General features: G+C 40.4%; 1 protein-coding gene across 2 annotated transcripts in view; it reads right to left on the reverse strand.

Annotated features, from left to right (window-relative positions):
* Nucleotides 1-21,338, reverse strand: part of LOC127432059 (solute carrier organic anion transporter family member 5A1-like) — an 80,759-nt gene that overhangs the window by 21,546 nt on the left and 37,875 nt on the right. For both annotated transcript variants that reach the window (XM_051682849.1, XM_051682848.1), the window contains exons 3-4: nt 5,581-5,713; nt 4,847-5,064 (exon numbers count right to left, since the gene is read on the reverse strand). In XM_051682849.1, the coding sequence (XP_051538809.1) occupies nt 4,847-5,064; nt 5,581-5,713 (351 nt within the window). The remainder of the gene's footprint in view (nt 1-4,846; nt 5,065-5,580; nt 5,714-21,338) is intronic.

A 21,338-nucleotide genomic window follows, 5' to 3' on the forward strand; every position in this document is an offset into this window, starting at 1 on the left:
AGGAGTTATATTCTGGTCTGTTTTCACCCTAAACAAACTGGATTGCTTCAAAAGAAATTAATTTAACCACTGGATTTGATGGATTACGTTTATGCTGACTTTGTCTCCTTTTTGGAGCTTTTGAAGTTCTGGTCACCATTCTCTTGCGTTGTATGGATCTACAGAGCTGAAATATTATTCTAAGTTGAGTACAAAGTCATACACATCTGGGATGGCATGCGGGTGAGTAAATGATGAGAGAATTTTCATTTTTACGTGAACTAACCCTTTAACTAATGGCCGACATGTGCTAATAAAGAACTATTCTAGCATGGGAAATAGTGATAGACAAATATTTCAGCCAAGCCATTTAATTGCCCATATTTAGCCATTTTGAGTCTCACCTTTTATCATTAAACACCCAGTGAAGTAAAAATGTGAGTTTTTGGCTTTTAGTCCATGTGTGTTAGCACTGAGGTCATCTACTGTCAGGGTTGGGAGGGTTACTTTTGAAATGTATTCCACTACAGATTACAGAATACATGCTGTAAAATTTAATTTGTAACGTATTCCGTCACATTACTCAAGGTCAGTAACGTATTCTAAATACTTTGGATTACTTCTTCAGCACTGGTAGATTTTTTTCACTTGTTTTGACTATAAAACTCTGCCAGTACAGTAAGACAAAATATACATGTTAAAAATACATTCTCTGAAAAACCTAAATATCTTATGCAGTGTTGTTTCTAAAACAAGATAAATCAAATTGATCTTGTTTTAAGGATTTAAAGATATTTTTAAAGGAAAACAATACCAAAATTATTATCAAGAATATGATTTTTGCCCTAATATCAAAAGTCTTACTAGAAAAAAGAAATTATGATCCAACGTGAATTTTCTTGATAAAAAAATATGGTCGTGCCTGATAACATGTGCATGTAAAATGACTAGAAACAGCATTTTAGCTTAATGTAAAGCTGACAATTTACACAAGGTTTATTTCTATTTCTTCTGCTCCAAACTTACTTCAAACTTACTTCTCTGTCTGCTAGTATGAATGTAACACATCATAAGAAAGTGTTTCACTGCTGTTCAAATGCACTTTGGATCGCATAATTTATATGTATACATTTTTCCATCTGAAAGGGCTAAATATTAAATGAAACAAATGACAATAAAATGCAAAGTAATCTCTTCAGTAATCAAAATACTTATTGAATGTAACTGTACTCTAAATACCAATGATGAGCCCTTTGATATGTCCCACCCAAACCTCCTGTTTCAATAAGAAATACTTCGACTCAGGAAGGTAAACTGTACTGCCTTTGAAAAAACTGTATCAGCTGACCACTTACAACAAATAAAAAAATGCTAATTTTATTTTAATTTGCAGTTTGTCTTCAAAAAAATGCTTTGAGGTTAACATCCTCATCAGCAGTGTGACCTGCTTTGTTCTAACCATCATCTCACAAAACAGTCATCATCCTTTCTAATATACACTATATTGCCAAAAGTATTCACTCATCTGCCTTTAGACACATATGAACTTAAGTGACATCCCATTCTTAATCCATAGGGTTTAATATGACGTCGGCCCACCCTTTGCAGCTATAACAGCTTCAACTATTCTGGGAAGGCTTTCCACAAGGTTTAGGAGTGTGTTTATGGGAATTTTTGACCATTCTTCCAGAAGCGCATTTGTGAGGTCAGACACTGATGTTGGACGAGAAGGCCTGGCTCGCAGTCTTCACTCTAATTCATCCCAAAGGTGCTCTATCGGGTTGAGGTCAGGACTCTGTGCAGGCCAGTCAAGTTCTTCCACACCAAACTCGCTCATCCATGTCTTTATGGACCTTGCTTTGTGCACTGGTGTGCAGTCATGTTGGAACAGGAAGGGGCCATCCCCAAACTGTTCCCACAAAGTTGGGAGCATGGAATTGTCCAAAATCTCTTGGTATGCTGAAGCATTCAGAGTTCCTTTCACTGGAACTTAGGGGCCAAGCCCAGCTCCTGAAAAACAACCCCACACCATAATCCCCCTCCACCACACTTCACAGTTGGCACAATGCAGTCAGACAAGTACTGTTCTCCTGGCAACCGCCAAACCCAGACTCGTCCATCAGATTGCCAGATGGAGAAGCGTGATTCGTCACTCCAGAGAACGCGTCCCCACTGCTCTAGAGTCCAGTGGCGGCGTGCTTTACACCACTGCATCCGACGCTTTGCATTGCACTTGGTGATGTATGGCTTGGATGCAGCTGCTCAGCCATGGAAACCCATTCCATGAAGCTCTCTACGCACTGTTCTTGAGCTAATCTGAAGGCCACATGAACTTTGGAGGTCTGTAGCGATTGACTCTGCAGAAAGTTGGCGACCTCTGCGCACTATGCGCCTCAGCATCCGCTGACCCCGCTCTGTCATTTTACGTGGCCTACCACTTCGTGGCTGAGTTGCTGTCATTCCCAATCGCTTCCACTTTGTTATAATACCACTGACAGTTGACTGTGGAATATTTAGAAGCGAGGAAATTTCACGACTGGACTTGTTGCACAGGTGGCATCCTATCACAGTACCACGCTGGAATTCACTGAGCTCCTGAGAGCGGCCCATTCTTTCACAAATGTTTGTAGAAGCAGTCTGCATGCCTAGGTGCTTCATTTTATACACCTGTGGCCATGGAAGTGATTGGAACACCTGAATTCAATTATTTGGATGGGTGAGCGAATACTTTTGGCAATATAGTGTATGTTTGCTGTTCAAATAATGTAAAGACTGCTAAAATTAAGCATGGAGTCTCCACATCTCTTCCAGATTCATCAGCTAATCCATTTCAATCCTGTAGGTTTTAGCCAGATGCTTCATCATGGCCAATAAAAGCAACAACTTTCAGTTAGCAGGTTAGAACATTGTCTCCATGGTAACAGGCTATAATCAAACATTAATTTGCTCCACAATGCTGCACTTGGGGGGGGGGTAATGGAAGTAGGTTACAGTGGGTTTATAGAACAGGAATTCTTGATTATAGTTGCATGCATGTATTTTTCAAAGCAGGACAAAAGGCTCTCCTGGCTATTAATAATTTGTACTAATGTTACAATTTTGAAACAGGGTGAAGAAAATAGCAATGAGATTTTTACAACTGAAATGTATTAGTTTGTTTGCTCCGCTTTATTGTTTAGTATAGTTAATATTATTGTTCATGAAGTCTCTATCCATTTGTGTTGCATCCTTGTTATGAAATTGTGTTGTCAAAATGATAGCTTGCATCAATGCAAATTCCTTGTGTATACACTGTATAATCCTAATGCCAGAGCTGCATGTATATATATATATATATATATATATATATATATATATATATATATATATATATATATATATATATATATATATACTGTTCCTGTGTATATATGTTCCTGTGCGCTGTTTTTTTGTTTTATTACTTTTTTAGATTTCCCTTGTTGACCAAGCCAAACACGATTTTATGATTTAGGTACTGGTACAAGTATGCTTACAGGGTTCTCACATCTTTTGACCAATACATTTCCATTACTTTTCATGTTGTTTGCATACTGGATAAGGATTTTTAAATATAACTTAATATTTCTGTCCAAAGAAATATTTCACAGCTGACCATAACTAGAAAAATATATTTTCACTATAGACATGACCTTGACTTTTCCATAACATAAGACTTTGTTTATTTCCATGATTTCTAAGGCCTGGAAATCATTAATATAAATTATTTTAAATTTCCAATGACTATCTGAACCCTGACCTTAGTTATTAGCACAAGTAAACAAATTTATATTCCTTTAAAAAGGATATGTTATGGATATGATATGCAATAATTTATTAATTGCCAGCAGCAGTGTAGTCAGTAATGAAAGGGATCAAATTAGTGTTGAGAGAGGCAATATTGTCATTAATGCTCTTCCCAGGTGAATACTGAAAAAGCAACTTCTGTAATCTCCAGTTATATCTTTTAAAGCTTGATCATCAATCTGTGATTTCATAGCAGCAGTGCCATTTGGAAATCTCCTGACACTGGTGGTCAGCAGAATTGTGTAATTAAATAAGGGGATGATAAAGCCTAGAGGTTAAAGATTTGGGCTGGTAAATGAAATATTGCAGGTAGTTCATTAACTATTTCCAATGTGCTCTTGAGCAAGACACTTAACCTCAGGTTACACTAGGGGATTGACTCTGTAATAACGGCAAGTTAATAATGACATGGAGATCTGTCAAAGTTATGTCATGAGAGCACTTTTTGTGGTGAATAATGATGTTATGTATTGCTGTTATATATTAAGCATTCCCTGTTGAAAAGACCAGCTTATACTAGCGATGTTGTCCATACAGGTTCAGGTTGGTTAATGCTGGTCTGAAACTGGTCTAACTTGTGGACAAGCATAGCCATGGTGTTCAAAAGTAAAATTGCTGATCAACCAGCAAGTTCTACCAAGTTAAGTTAGTTGACCAAGGATTTCTTGCTGGTTAAAATAGATAAGAGGGCTGGTGGGGACACCAGAACACCAGTATCTCATACTGGAAACTAGCATCCAAAACACAACATATGCTGGTGACCAGATGTGCTGGTCTTCTCAACAGGGATGTCCCCAAAATGAAAGCACGGATTTGCAGTGAAGCAGTTTTACTGTACATTGGCTGTAGGCTTCTCTACATGATGACCGAAATAGGGTTAATCCCTGCTAATCTGGCGTTTCTTAGACTGTGTTGAGGTTCATTGATTACAGGAAAAAAGGGCAAGATTTTTAAGGTAACGTTCCAGTATTTACATGCACACTTCCTCTAGTGTGAATCACCACCTGACCTTTAAGGTATCCATTCTTCATCAAACACATACCTTTGATGTCCTTGCCAAAGCCCATGGAGGATGCGACAGTCTGGCCTTTGCTGTTGGATTTCTCTTTCAGGACGTCGACGTCATTGGGGGTATCGTCCGCCCCATGCTTTTTCTTTTTCTTTTTCTTCTTGTGACGAGGGGGTAGTTTCTTGGGGAAGGTGAACATGGGAATAATGACCAACAACATGGCAAAAGCACAGAGCAGGAAACCACTCCACCTGCGAACATAACCATATGGATTTAAGGATAATTGACACACACAAGCAAAACACGCATTCTTATGTAGAGATTGACAGATTTTTTTTAATTTTTATTTTACAGCTGATTTCAATACAAATTGTTTTTAAGTGTCTGATAAATAATATGCAAAACTGTTTTTAATAATTGTTTAATTTCTGCTTTTTGACACAATAACAACTAAATTATCATTAGGCTACAACAATACAAAATAATATTCATTATGAATATTTTAATAAAAATGTATATTATAATTTATGAAATAATATTTATATTTATAAAACTATTAGGCTTAAAATGCAACAAGTTTAGTACTTGAGAAGGAATGGCTGTTGAATAAATTTTTTACCTGTGAACACTGTTGTTTCCTGTTAAAAGCAAAGTGATGTAATGGCATTGTTGAGTGCTAATGCCAAACAGTGCCATTTAAACGATACTGAATAACCTATAAAGTAAAAGCTGATTATTGCTCTACTCACATGAAAAACAGATCTTACCAGTTGCCAACAAAGCATGGATCACTCTGCTCAATGTTAACGATGGTTTTGGGATCCACATAGAAGCCAATCAAAACTCCTCCTAGCAGGTACCCTGCAGCTGGACCCAGAGCCCCCATCACATACATAATAGCTGTAAAAAACAAAAACAACCTCACGTTACAAAACATGCTCCGCTACACCCACATAATAGACTTTTTCCATACTACAGTGAGTCTGATTATTGTTGTTTCCAATTTTGCTGCACCGTGAGCTCTTGACTCACTGGAAGACTGAGTCATATATGCTGGGCTAATGAGGAGGATGATGGGCTGAACATAATAGTGCATCATTCTTTCACTCTGTTAAGGAACAACATGTATTAATAGCAGTGTTCTTCCTGTCATAAAGTTTGTATATACCATAAAACAGGATGGAGAATATATCAGAGATAGTATATAGAGATTTAATATTTGATACACCATAAGCTTGACACACTAATTTGGAGATTTAAGTAGGAGGTGTAATTGCATGACTAAAAAATAGCTGCCATGGGGAGATACAAAGATGTCTGACGAGTGGAATGACTCGCTTTAAAAATAACTTTGATGGTATTTGCTAATCCTGATGTAGATCGTCAGATTGCTTTGTTTTTGTGTTCGTACCAGAGGATTATCTGTATGTATACACAGGCAGATGTGTGTGTTCTGTATTAGACAGCAGTCATTTTGAGAGCTGGGTATATGTGTGTACTGTTGGAAGAGACATGCACAGAGTGTTATCCCTACAGTCATCTGTTTAAGCCAGTTCACAGAAAGCAGCAGTGTACCCTCTCCTCTTCCACATCATGGCCCATGTGGCTGCATAGTGAGCCAAGCCAAACTGGTTCTGATCCAGCCAGAAGCTCACACAGCACTCTGACAGGTGCAACATGAGTGGGCCTAATCTCTAATCTGTCTCAGTACAGGTGAAAGTTTGGCCGATGGCCTGCCAGGTTACATAACACAAGCACACTCACAGCAGATCAGTCACTTTTTATTTGATGTAAACAGGACTACATTGGCTTAGACTCCTGTCCTTACTTGAGACCTCTAAAGCCAGAACTGAGAGAATGAGTCAAATCTAGCACACACACACTCACACTCACAAACTGTTAGAGCCAAAGGGCTGCATGACATTTGGGCATAGTCATTTCACACTCTGAACCAAATTTAGTAATGGGTGATGATTACACTGAGAAATTATGCTGCCTTCAATTCATCCTGGGAAGTTCCTCCTTATCAGCTCGGAAAATGGCAATTACAATGTGATGTGTTCAAGTGATTTTGGTAAGAAAAAAATAGATGCGTTAGATAATTCCATATTTCTTTTTCTCTTTTTCATTTCCAGACAAAGACACTAGTGCAACATATTGATGATCAAATACATTCTGTTATACACAACGTTAATTGTGTAATTGATGCTTCATCTATATATTTTATAAATCACATGCTGCCACAAAGAATGACAAGAAATTATGTTTTGTCAAGCATGCCTATCACCTCATAAACTGTCTAAATGTGCATTATATTCTAGCAACCTTCTGCACATGAGCTAAACTGTAGTCAATATTCACAATCAAAACTAATGACCAATACCAATTTGTTCTGCTACAATTCTTTTTTTCCCTTTTTTTTTTCTCCCTTTTCTCACCAGTTTGGAATGCCCAATTCCCAATGTGCTCTATGTCCTCGTGGTGACGTAGTGACTCGCCTCAATCCGGGTGGCAGAGGACGAATCTCAGTTGCCTCCGCGTCTGAGGCCGTCAATCCGCGCATCATATCACGTGGCTTGTTGAGCATGTTACCGCGGAGACTTAGCATGTGTGGAGGCTTCACGCTTCAACTCACCACGCGCCCCACCGAGAGTGAGAACCACATTATGGCGACCACGAGGAGGTTAACCCAACGTGACTCTACCCACCCTAGCAACCGGGCCAATTGGTTGCTTAGGAAGCCTGACTGGAGTCACTCAGCACTCCCTGAATTTGAACTTGTGACTCCAGGTGTGGTAGTCAGCATCTTTACTTGCTGAGCTACCCAGGCCCCTGCTTCTGCTACAATTCTTAAATTGACATGCCTTCAACTCAAGTCAACTTAAAGGTATAATTGACCTAAAAATGTCAATTCTGTTATTATTTACTCACCCTCATGTTGTTCTACACCCGTATGACTTTCTGTCTTCTGTAGAACAAAATAACAGATATTTTAAAAATTGTTGCAATCGCTGATTTCTATACAAAAGCAGTTAATATTGAGTCACTTTAAAGCTTACAAAACACCCCAGAAAAGAACATAATAGTAATCCATGTGACTTGTGTGTCATATTTCAAGTCTTCTGAAGACATACGATCACTCTTTATGATGAACAGACCTGAAATTTAAGTCGTTTTTCACTCTCACATATAAATCATAAAAATCAGTGATCAATTCCTGTAAATCAAATATGGTGACACATAGATAACATCAAACCTCATTAGTTATGGTATGCACAAGTTGCATGGACTACTTTAATGACACTTTTGGGGTGCATTTTTAAGCTTTAAAGCGAGTGACTATCCACTCAGCGAAAAGAACATCCTTTAAAATATCCCTGTGGCATGGGGGGCGTGGTCATGTGTCGGTCTGCAGGAGAGGGACAGCGGTAAGGCTCGTCACCTGGCTCATAATTATCTCTAACACCTGTCTCTCATTATAGTGATGGCGGAGGGAGACTTAAAAGGCACGCCAGAGCATCAGACAGGTGTTAGAGATAATTGTGAGCCAGGTGACGAGCCTTACCGCTCTCCCTCTCCCGCAGACCGACACATGACCACGCCCCCCATGCCACAATCCCCCTTTGTGTTCCTCAAAAGAAAGAAAGTCATACAGGTGTGGAACAATATGAGCGTGAGTATATGATGACAAAATTTTAATTTTTGTGTGAACTATCCCTTTATGTCCGAGCTTAAAGAAATGTTTTTTCTACTGGTAAATACGGCATTGTGGTGATATTCAAGTGCACGATCATTCTGACATGACATGACTTAAAGGTAGCATTACATGATTCTTGAAGTCAATGCAGAGTACTTTTGTAATGTGATTGAAGCCACTGACACTACATACATCAGGGACTTCAACCTGTTCCCACTGCCCCCATTTTCTGAGCTCAGGCCTGAATTGGACATACTCAATATAAATGGCTGTAGTTCATCACTTTTTTTATTTAACAGTCATAAATGTGGTCTATTTTGACAGCAGACACTTAGAAGTTTGTTGCCCAGATGTCAGAATGGATTAAAGTCATAAAGAAAAATAGTTATAAAAGCTCATGTATTTTCATAATACATTTTTATGAAATTATAAATGACACTGGCCTTAAAAGGAACTAGAGACACAATTGAGCTCAAGCCACAAGTCTGATAATGTTACATTCTAAATCTAAGGATTATAACTTTAAAACTCAAGGGTTTAATTAAACATTATTTAGGATCATGCCATGTTTTTTATTTACAAAAGGAAGTTTACAAAAGGAACGAAATCTCCTCAAATACACACAAAAATCCATTCACCCTTTTTTTTTCTTCTTTTTTTTTTTCTTTGTCTATATCCTGCCTATTGCCTAATCCTATTATATGTCTGCAATAGTAACATCTATATTGACACCCAACACTCACCTTTGGTGTTGCATCAAATGTCTTTGTTTTTTTTTTTTTGTGATCTTACATGGATTCTTTTTACAAATTCCATCATAAAATACAATAAGAGAGGGTAACAGGTACATCCTCTGGCGAAGGCTAGCATTAGCTTAGCTCCATGTCAGCAGAGTGTAAACAATACAAATTAAACATAACATACTGCATTTATCTTACTTTCAGTTATCATTGAGTGGTTATAACAGCTTCTTTTACTGATCTCATGTGGCTCCCATTCATAGAAAGAAGCAAAAAGCATAATATTGATAGAATATGCAGCCTATAGCAAACAACAGGTTCAGTGACAGATGCAGAATTCAAGTATAGAGACATATAAATAGAGGTCGACTGATATATCGGTTTTACCGATTAATTGGCACCGATAACAGATTTCTGGAACTATCGGTTATCGGCAAAAATCCACACCGATAGATTTTCCCCGTTGCGTCCGGTGCTGGAGTGGCTGGGAAGGGTCCACTGTCGTTATACAGTATCACTTCACTGATGCATTGTGGTGTTTGTTTTGACCTGTAAGACTACACTCTGCATGGAGCGGAACACTTCAGATGCAGATTTAAAACATCAACAATGAAAAGGTATGTATACAGTGCACTACAGTACAAGTTGTCATATCATTATAAAGTAATTAATTTGTTGACTAGATGCTGCATTAGTAGAGAACAGCAGTATGTTTGCCGATAAGGCTGAGAGGATGCTAACATTAAAGCTAACCTCAAGCAGTTAGAACAATGTGACAAAAATACATTCAAGTCCTACAAACAGAGTATGCAATGCTCATAATAGTGTTTTCCATGTATGAGCGAAGGACCTCTAAAGGTATGAGGAGTTTGTGTCTCTATGCCTGCACAACACCGGCTGCACACATTCACAAGCACTCACATTTAAAAACGCTTCACGTGTAAACTATATATTTATCTCATTAAATCGCAGCTTTTGCTGTTAAATAATTGTACTAGGAAAAGAAGTGATTTTAATTTGTGTGCTGAATATTTACGTAATGATATTAGTACATCAGATGATATCAGTTTTTGGTATCTGAGCATTTTTACGAGTATGAGTACCAGTACATGAGCGCAGTATTGAACCCGATTCTGATACCAGTATAGGGACATCCCTAGTTTTTTCAGAATTATTCCATAATATGGGAAGTATGATACAAATGTTTAGATGTTTACTCTTTACATAAATTTTGGAAATACATTTGTAATAACATATTGATCATGAAACAGCTTTCAGTCATCAAAGCATGAGATTTAGAGCTTTCAAATGATGTATTGGTCTTAAAGATAACTTAATAAATGACCATTTAAACATGTAGTTAATTTAAATAAGCGCTCAGGTGGGTCTGTAGGGACCCACCAGAGGTTAACAGGTTTTAAGTAGACTTTTGTAGTTGTGCACAAACTTATAGTGTGAAGTCACTTATACTGTACAATAGTCCACAGCCTGCAGCTCACTCTCACCAGCATTAAAAATCACTTAATTTCCCATATCTTTTGAAGTGATATCATGGCAAAGAGGCTGAAACATGTCTTAAGGCTAAAGTATACCTTTGGGTGTGTGCGTTGCGGATCCCACTGCACACAGTATTTGTGACGTTAATCTTCTTGACTCGCGCACGCGGTCCTCTTGCGCGTCGTCTGCGCATGTGCTGGCCATTGACTGTACTAAAAGAGTGTCACAAAGCAGTTGTAGTGCGCATGCATCGAACGCATTCCTATTTGTTCGTGATCAGAAAAGTATACCCACAAAGGCAATGCAGTTGACCGCAGCGAGGCGATCCTGAACACACAAAAATGAAGTATACCTAGGCCTTTAGAACTCTTCCATCATTCTCCTTTGCATGCCATTTCAAAGTGTTATTCACATGGGTGGCTTTCTTTACAAACTCTGGAACACTTGAGTCTCATCTAGCCATTACACCTCAAACATTTAATCAGCCTTATCTACAGCTTAATTAAATAACAGGTTCAGCTAAAATAACCCTGGGACTATTGGAGAGGGGATGAATTATTCCTAAATGCACAAAAGCTGCTGGTAAATCTTATCAGCCCAAAGCAGAAATGCCCATCACACAGGACCAAATAGAAAGTAGGAATGTGTATAGCCTTTAACAGGAAGTCTTTTTTAGATCAGCGAAGAATAAAATGCCCTAGAGAACACAGCCACTCTGAGAAAATGTTCACTCAAAGCATTAAAAGTCATCAAGCAAATTCATTAACAATTGAAGCCATATTTATTAGTGTTTCTGTGGTACCAGGCCTACACAGTTTTGACTATGCTGCATGTGCAAGAGCAATTAATTTACTCAAACCAGATGGAAATTAACTCGAATAACAAAGTGACACTTAAGGACTGTGTACGTGTCTTGACAGCATCTGAAATCAGTGCCAGGTCATTACATTAACGCTTCAATGCTAATCCACTTTAACAATAACAAGAGCTCACACTGAGCAGATCATGAGTATTGCTTAAGACCAGAAGGAGTCATCTAAAGTCTTGCTTAATGAGCTTAAATCTTTATTGATTTGTCGGGTCATTTAGAAATGAGCAATCATGCATAATTTTCCTTGGAAAATTGTGGAAGCAGAACAGAACTCTAGAGACAGGAAACAGAACTGACGTCCCTGTACGAACCTCCTCTGAGTTGACCTCAGTACATGTAGATCACATTAAACCAATATCGTCATATTCACACATCACATTTTTGCGTCTAAAATGTGGTCTCGGAATGCCAGATATGGCCTTGTTATAAGGATGGAAGTACAATATGTGGTGAATATTTATTGTGTAAAATACACACCATACTATAGTAGTTTATCAGTGAGTACAATGTCAAGAGCTTTGAAGTGAGCAAATCTGGAATTCTTTGACATGGCAAACATCTGTAGGCTGGTTATACTTGATGAAATGGTAATGGATTTAATTGCAGGTAGAGATACTCCTTTAGTTTTAGTCCATGTTTTGGTCCCCCGCCCCACGCCTCAAATGCAAATCAAGCAATGAATTTGAATGCAACTGTTTACTCTGCTCTGCATGATTCCCACACGTGACATTTTCTGATCGGTGATAAACATGATTAAACAAATTATAACTCAAAATTTGCGTTCAATCTAGCGGTAACATTTTTTTTTTTTTTTAATGCAAAGGTATTTGGTAGCTGTAAATGACTACCATCAGGGCCAATGCTAACTATAGGCAGAGTAGTCCATTGCCTAGAGCCCCACATAAGGGTGAGGGCCTCGCGACGGACGGACAGCAAAAGCGCTCAGACGGACAGCGATAAAGCGCTTCGCCACATCCCATCACCACCATGAGGGACTTCACACAAGTGTTCCACCACATCCCTCCGCCTACTTCTACACATTCTACTTGGCAAACTACAATCATTTTAATAATTAAAGGCCAAGCTGTCCATTTACTGTTCACTCATTAACCTACAATCATAACACACACACAAAAACAGATTTTGAGCCCAAAAAAACAATCTATAATCATGAAAGTAAGCGTAACAACAATTGATCACCTCAGTATGGAAACAGTATAATATAATATCAATATAATATCCATGATTACTAGCCTCTGTATCAGCTCCCATATCATTGAGAGAGTTCACCTCTAATGTCACAAAGTGTACACATATTTCATCTTCCTCAACTGTGTTACAGTGCTTTGTTTGGCTGAATTTATCATGTTGACAGTGGTATGTGCTTATAGAGGGTAAAGGAGGGTCATTTAATTAGAGAGCCCTCAAAGTTCCCTGTTGTCTGCCAGAAATCCAGCCATGATTTTACCTCTGCCAACGAGCTGTTACCTCTGCATACAGAGGAGGTGCTTGATGAGGAGAGAAATGTGCTGGCTATGCAAGACCGTAATGTCATAATCAACATCACTAAGTGACATCACAACAGCACGCTCCAAGAATTCCAAATTAACCTTTGAATTCCCTGCTGAAAAGACCAGCATACAGTGTGTTGTGTTTTGGATGCTGTTTCTCAGTATGGGATGCTGGTGTACAAGCATGATTTTTGTAAAAATTACATTACATTGTCCGGGAAAAGCACCCCAAGTTGGATAGTTAATGCAAAGTCATATTATGGGACAAAATAATAATTATATTTATTTATCACACATATACAGTGAAATTCTTTTTTTTCACATATCCCAGCTAAGCTGGGGTCAGAGTGCAGGGTCAGCCATGATACAGCACCCCTGGAGTGGATAGGGTCAAGGGCCTTGCTCAAGGGCCCAACAGTGGCATCTTGGCAATGCGGGGGCTTGAACCCCTGACCTTCTAATCAGTAACCCAGAGCCTTAACTGCTGAGCCATCACTGCCCTCAACATGAGGGCGAATAATTGACAGAATTTTTATTTTTGGGTGAACTGTCCCTTTAACCAGCAAAGCTTGGTCAACCAACTTTCAGAAACACCATGCATGTTCTACCATCAAACTAACATTAACCAGTATAAATCAGCCTAAACCAGCATAGAAAATGGGTGCAGGTCAAACCTGGTCTTTACAGCAGGATTGCAACTTGCATAACAGACCTTCTCAGCAGATATGTCACAGAATGTGCAGAGTTAGTCATTCGACACAAATGCAGTGTTGACAATGTAGTCCTTGCAATAAAAATCTCAAACGATCCTATCAGGCTACAGTAAGTTGAAAACTCTCCAATGAGCTGCTGGAATGGGAGTGGAAGGACATTTACACTGCATCAATAGATACCACAAACACAGGATCCTGCACCACGCTTCAGTGTCACTCAAGGACATCCCTTTGGAGGAGTGTGTTGTCTTTCCCATGCGTGATGGATGCAGATTGTTTCTAGTGCAAGGGCACATGTACTGCACAGGTTTGTGATTTAGTTCCAGGGTCAACCTCTTTCCAACAAACCCAGTCATCACACAGTGCTCACAATGTGACTGAAATGCTCTCAGACCAACCATCTCCTTGAGGGTTTGTCTTCTCTGGAGAAGACAATGAAGTCTGACGTGAGCAACTTTCATGCTAAATGAATGAGTCCCCAATGACAAAAATAATTAGGGGAGATTAATAAATTGAATTCATTACAAAGAGAAAAATGAAAGTCAGCATGGTGCATCAATACATTGCTGTGGAAGAGAGTGAAAGGTTGTGCAAGGTGAAGTCCACAACACTAGAAATAGTTAATGGCCCATAAGAGTCTTAAAACAAACTGAGCATGAAGCATATGATAAAATAAAAACAATGTAGCGCCCCCCAATGTCACTGTCTGTGCGCTGTGGGGGATTCATTGCAGGATATGATGAAGCAGATTAAATACGGGCATAAATTGTGTAATCTCTCACTGGGCTCAAATGGAGCCTTGTACCCCAAGAGAATTGAGCCGAAGCAAAACAGCAGCAAAATATGGTGCAATTCATCATGCAACTTTCTGCTTAAATTGAAGCCCAAAAATATAACAGAAGTGCAAATTGTCCCTGAATAAAGAAGATGAATTCATCGAGCTGAAACTCTTCTTGTTGTTGAGGCAGGACGTGATGTAAGCACTAAAAATATGGCATTCAGTGTGGAAAAATAGCCATACTTAAAAATTCCTTTATGCAGTAGTCAAGGCAGGGAAGAATCCCCAGCTGATATTTTACACTAAGTGTACAGCGTTGGATCTCTGTGGTTGTTCGACCCTGTGACCTTGCCTGGAGACAGGGCTAAAAGACAATGAAATGAAATGAAATAGGGAATGACACTGGCGTGGGGAATAGCATTGTCATGGCAACTTGCTGATGCAGCAGTGTCTTCTTACAAGTTCTAACCTTATCTCTCTCTCTCTTTCTTTCTTTCTCTCTCTCTCTCTCTCTCTCTCTCTCAGTGAGCCCCCATCAAAATGGCCTGACACAGCTGTCCCCTTACTGGCCTATGTTGCCATTTCAATTCAGTCAGAGCTCTGGATTTAGCTTTGTTTTGAACTCGACAACACTTACAAATGCCCAGAACAAATGTCTAAGTTTTTTTAAGCACAGGTGTGGTTTTAGTGTATTAAAGATGTTGAGATGGCATATATAATCTGATCATCCTGTCTGGGTTTATTTTACATTAACCATACATAATGACTACACATTATCTTGCTTATTACACAGCTACTTAAAAAAATTCAGGGTAATGAAATATTTATTTGAGTTTATTTTATTTCATTTTGAGTTGGACATGACGAAAGTCATAACTTTCGGGAACAGCACTACACTCGTCTTGCTGTATGTTTTTGATGCACTAAAAAGAACCTACTCATAACAGTCTTTAGCTGCTTTTCCTATATAATTTGTGCAGGAATTGGACTACACTGGTTGCACTGTATGTTTCATGCTGTAGATTCAAAAGAACTAGCTCATTAGAGTCATTTGTTCAGGAATCAGACTACACTGGACGCAACGAGTGTTTCGCACTATACAGATGGTACTCAACCAGAATTAACTTTTCCCCGCTGCGGTTGCTGCTGTAACTGTCCACCTGCTGCTCTAAACCAGTAGATGGCACTATAACCATTCTGTTTCTACATGCTGATGCTAAACACAACACAGGTCATTCTCGCGAGAAGTAATTGCTACTAGGAAACAACTGTTTTATTTTCATAATGCACTAAAACACCCCAACAAACATTGCATGTTGTTTACTTTTAAAGAATACAACTGAAAATGAGTTGCACAGAGACAAAACGTAAAAAAAAGACACTCCTGTATTTAGTCAAAGAAGTGGTGTGAAGAGTAGTGTTTGAAGTTTGCTTTAATTGCGAGTGACCTTGCTGTGTTTCAGTAGGCTTTTTTTTTCAATCCCACTCTTTAATCCCCATTTCAAGTCACTGAAGTCATACACTTTATTTTAATAAATGTAAACAACGTATTTTAAAGGTAGAAATAAAATATCTTAAGGGAGTGTGTTATAACTGAAAGTAAACGTTGTTCTCGAGGTGATCGTAGGGTCTCAGTGAAGATTGGGCCACACAGAGAAGGCTTTGATTTAGGAAAGGGGCTGGGAGGGCTGCGGCTGCTTTCTCCAGCACTGTGGAGAGTGGGGCGGCCTGATATCCAGATCACTCTGACCCACTCCCTTCATACACCTCCGAGGATACCATTTGCATGCACCTAGACTGAGGAGCCAAATTTAGCTTATGAAAGTACGATTAATCAAGTGTATTTATTTTTATGGAGTGACTATTTGTAGTAAGAGTAAATAGCATCACCCATACAGCAAGTTTATTTTACGCTCCAGGTCAGGTGGAACCAGACAAAACTAGGGAAACCACTGTGTTTTTAATGGACAAGTGGCACAATCAGTAGAGCATTGGTCTGTGATGATGCTTCTGCGTATGACCCAGGTTTAATTTCACCTTTTCCATCTCATGTCAGCGAAAACAGACAATTTATTTTAATAAACATTAACATAAAATATTTTAAAGGGTTTTGTGAAGACACATGTGAAACTTGCTTAAACACATAAAAGTATAAGACCAAATGCCATATAGGCATACTGTAGTACCAAACAGAAGAGCAAATGACCAACGATAATCTTACAGGACACAGTGTCAGCACCAGCCGCACCAAACTGGCTTTTTGTGAAATTATATGCAAATAAAAACATTCCAATGCTGAAAAAAAAAATGCCTTTGCAATTTATATCAAGTAATCTATATCAAATATTAATATTTATGTGATTAAATGTGTATTCATGAAATAAAGGCATGTCACTTCTCTGCTGGGTACATAAAAAAAATAAAAAAAGATAAGATGAGAGTTGAACCCGGGTTTTCTAAAGACACGGTCGAATGCTCTACCACACAATCAACCAACAAATGCCTTGTGGTAAACGAGGGCTATTATCTACTATTGGTCCCACTTTTTTTTCTCATCCCCTGTGTGAAGAGAGACATTTTCTTTTAATAAACAATAACATAACTTTTTTTTTAAGTGTTTTGATGAGACATGTTGAACGTGTGAGCTATTGTAACACAGTTACCTGTAACACATTTTAATACATTATTTAGGACTTTATTAAAATAACTTTTAACACTTTTTTTTAAGCACATTCTGACATTTTTCTAGATTCATTTTTTTTTTTTTACAGACATAAGTTTTAAGCATCCAGATAGCCAATTATTGTCAGCGATTCATATTTGCCTCTAACAAACAAACAGTGGTAGGGAGCTGTTTACATGTTCTATTGAGGTGAAAAAGGTTGTGACACTCTGTTTCCAAAAGATTGTTTTGGAAATTTGGACTTGTTTACATTTTCACCCAGATCTGTGGATCAGGACAAACCTGGAATTTTACACAAATTAAACTTGAATTAAATTTACACACATCCCTCATATGATCATCTCTGCTGTTCTATTAAGACCAGACTGCCCCACATCTTGTGTTGATGGATTCGTATTTCATTGCAGTGGTGGTGACACATGCTGCCAGGCAAGATCAAACATGATCCATTAGAGTAGCAACATTACATTGAAAACATACATTTATAATAAATAAAAGTAGTAAAACACATTTTTTTTTATAAATGAGTTGAAAACATAGTGATAAACAGCTGCTACTACCTAATTATTTTAATTTAATGAAGAATTAAGATGCAGTTGATTTATGCAGGGGCTCAAGTGATTTTTTTATTTGAACTGGTTAATTTATAAGAACTCTCCAAACAAATCACCAGAACACATTAACTTTATAAATCGACTACTGTCTCTCACTGTGTTTGCACTCAAGTGCACTGGGGTAATCCCGGAGAATGACCTAGAGGGAACCGCCACTAATCGCGGCGCACTGCGGCGGCAGTTGCGATGAATAGTTAAGGAAACAAACACAGCAGCAACTGTGGAACATTTGGAAATAAAGCGAAGCAACAGAGAACTAAATCTTCCAAAGTCTTCCTCAGACAACAAACAGAAGTCTTAATGACAACAATGATCCTACAAGACAGTGTCAGTACCAGCCACAGTGCAAAATGGCTTTTTGTGAATGGATATGCAAATAAAAACCATGAAATGCTGAAATAATATGTCTGCTTTTGTTTTGAATATTGGAAATACATTTTAATATCAATATTAATATCAAATATCGCTCATCTGCTGGGTGCATTTTACTTTTCCACATGTATCCATACAGACAAACAAACAAAAAGATAAGTTAAAGCGACTTTCGATACTGCGTTCTGCAGCACAGGTTTGAACACGCTACCCAGCGACTACCTCACTCATATCATCAGAGATCTATTATTAACTACTGTCTACTCCACATAACCCTCATATTACATATTACATATAATAACAACAAAATATACACATTTACATTTTATTACGCTTATGAGCAGGGTTTAAGTTGAAACACTCTCTACCACTACCAACTGCAGGTTCAATTATAACACGGGACAAAGCCACCATTAATTTAATGCAATGTTGTATTTTTCAGTAGGGCAAACAAATCAAATTATGAAAGTTCACAATGGTAAATTCATGCGCTAACTAAGCTATAACTAAAATGTTGGCATTCATTTTGCATTGTTAAATCTCCTACACATAAAAAAAATGAAAAAATAAAAAAACAACAACAAAACAATCATATTAATAAAGTTAATCATAATTACTACAAAACTATGGTGCAAAAAAGTGTCCCTTTGCACCACCTGGCTGTGATTTTCCAAATTAGTCTTTCATGTGAGAACGTCCTGTTTACTTGCGTAACCTCCGTTCCCTGATGGAGGGAACGAGATGTTGTGTCAATGTAGTGACACTAGGGGTCACTCTTGGGAGCCCAAAACACCTCTGGTCTTTGAAAAAAGGCCAATGAAAATTGGCGAGTGGTATTTGCAAACCACTCCCCCGAACATACGGGTATAAAAGGAGCTGGTATGCAACCACTCATTCAGGTCTTGTGCTGAGGAGCCGAGACAAGGTCCCGGCCATTTCAGCAGGTAGTTCAGCGTTGTGGCAGGAGGGACACAACGTCTCGTTCCCTCCATCAGGGAACGGAGGTTACGCAAGTAACCAGGACGTTCCCTATCTTTCACTCACTCGACGTTGTGTCGATGTAGTGACACTAGGGGTCCCTATACAAAACGCCACAACTGGCTGAACTGTGTTACGTGAACTGGCGGTGTGTGGCGGGCAGACCACTGTGTGCCTCGTAGCCAGTGCACCAGGCCGACACGTAACCTCCCCCAATGCTGTTATGAGTGTCGAACGGCTCTTCAGGGACAAGTCGACTGCCCAAAAGATAGAGACAGGCTAGCCCAGTCGTGGCCTCTTATCCTCTCTTTTTTTCTCTCCCCAAAAAAGAGTGAAATTTGTTAACTGACTGGGGCCACCAGGTCTACGTCGGGGGGGGTGGGGTGTGTCACTCCCAAGGGGAAGACACCGCGGAGACCACACCCAGCATCACATGGTCTTGCCAAGCTTTGTCGGAAGTATGTCATGTGGAGAAGTCCCATGGTAGGTCCTACCCTACGGGGGAGGAGTTTCTACAAACATGGTGACTGTGGCAGAGGGGCCTCTGCCCAAGGAAGACGCAGTCACATTGGTCACATAGCCCGGTCAGGGTCTCAGGATCCCGTGAGAGTAGCCCGGACCGAACTCCAGGCACGTTTTGCTGACAGAGAACGCTTGCAGGTCTCCTACTCTCTTGATGGAAGTGAACGCAGTCAGGAGGGCAGTCTTCAAAGAGAGTGCCTTAAGCTCAGCTGACTGCAGGGGCTCAAAGGGGGCTCCCTGTAGAACTTGAAGAACTACAGAGAGGTCCCATGAGGGAATGAGGCGCAGTCTGAAGGGATTCAACCTCCTGGCACCTCTCAGGAACCTGATGATCAGGTCATGCTTCCCTAAGGACTTACCGTCCACTGTGTCGTGGTGTGCCACTATAGTGGCTACATACACCTTTAAGGTGGAGGGGGACAGCCGCCCTTCCAACCTCTCCTGCAGGAAGGAAAGCACGGATCCGACTGCGCATCTCTGAGGGTCTTCGCTTCGGGAAGAACACCACTTAGCGAAAAGACACCACTTCAAGGCGTACAGGCACCTCGTAGAGGGGGCCCTAGCCTGAGTGATCGTGTCTAACACTGCGGGTGGTAGGCCACTTAAGTCTTCCGCATCCCGTCCAGGCCAGACATGGAGATTCCAGAGGTTTGGTCGTGGGTGCCAGATGGTGCCCCGCCCCTGAGAAAGAAGGTCCTTCCAAGCTCCAGGCGAGGGGGACCAAGGGGACAATCTCGTCGGACGAACCGGCGGGTGGGGCCTCGCGGCGGGGCGGAGTTTGAGGTGCCACGTCGTGTTGTGGCCGTGCTGAGTTCAGGGACATCGAAGCACTTACCTGGCTCCTTGTGATCATCCCCGGAACAGCCTGGGATGGGGGAGGAAGAGGCCTGTCCTCATGACGAGGGTTTCCTCGTCCCTGGGTCGCCCGTCTCAGGGGCGCTTTGAAGCCTTTCTCGGGTTCCTGGCGACCGGCCGTGAGACGGGTTGCGTCTGCTTCCTTCGGTGGGCTCCACGCCGGGGCCAGGCCACAGGGGTAGCTTCCGTCTACTGCTTCACTGCCGAGAACTGCTGGGAAAAGTCCTCGACGGTGTCACCGAACAGGCCAACCTGGGAAATGGGGGCGCCAAGGAACCGTGCCTTGTCGGTCTCTCCCATCTCGACCAGTTTGAGCCAAAGGTGACGCTCCTGGACCACCAAGGCGCACATCACTCACCCGAGAGACCGCGCCGTGACCTTCGTCGCCCAGAGAGCGAGGCCGGTCACTGAGCGCAGCTCCTGCATCAATCCCAGGGTGGAACTACCCTCGTGCAGTTCCTTTAGCGCCTTGGCTTGGTGGACTTGCAGGAGAGCAAAGGCGTGCAGGGCAGAGGCGGCTTGTCCAGCTGCACCATAGGCTTTGGTTGTTGGGGATGAAGTAAACCTACAGGCCTTGGACGGGAGCTTTGGGCGCCTGCACCAGATGGCGGCACTCTGCGGGCATAGGTGCACCGCGAGCACCTTATCCACCGGGGGGATCGCCGAATAGCCCTTGGCCGCCCCACCATCAAGG

Source organism: Myxocyprinus asiaticus, chromosome 41 (genome assembly GCF_019703515.2).
Source record: "Myxocyprinus asiaticus isolate MX2 ecotype Aquarium Trade chromosome 41, UBuf_Myxa_2, whole genome shotgun sequence".
NCBI classification, from domain to species: domain Eukaryota; kingdom Metazoa; phylum Chordata; class Actinopteri; order Cypriniformes; family Catostomidae; genus Myxocyprinus; species Myxocyprinus asiaticus.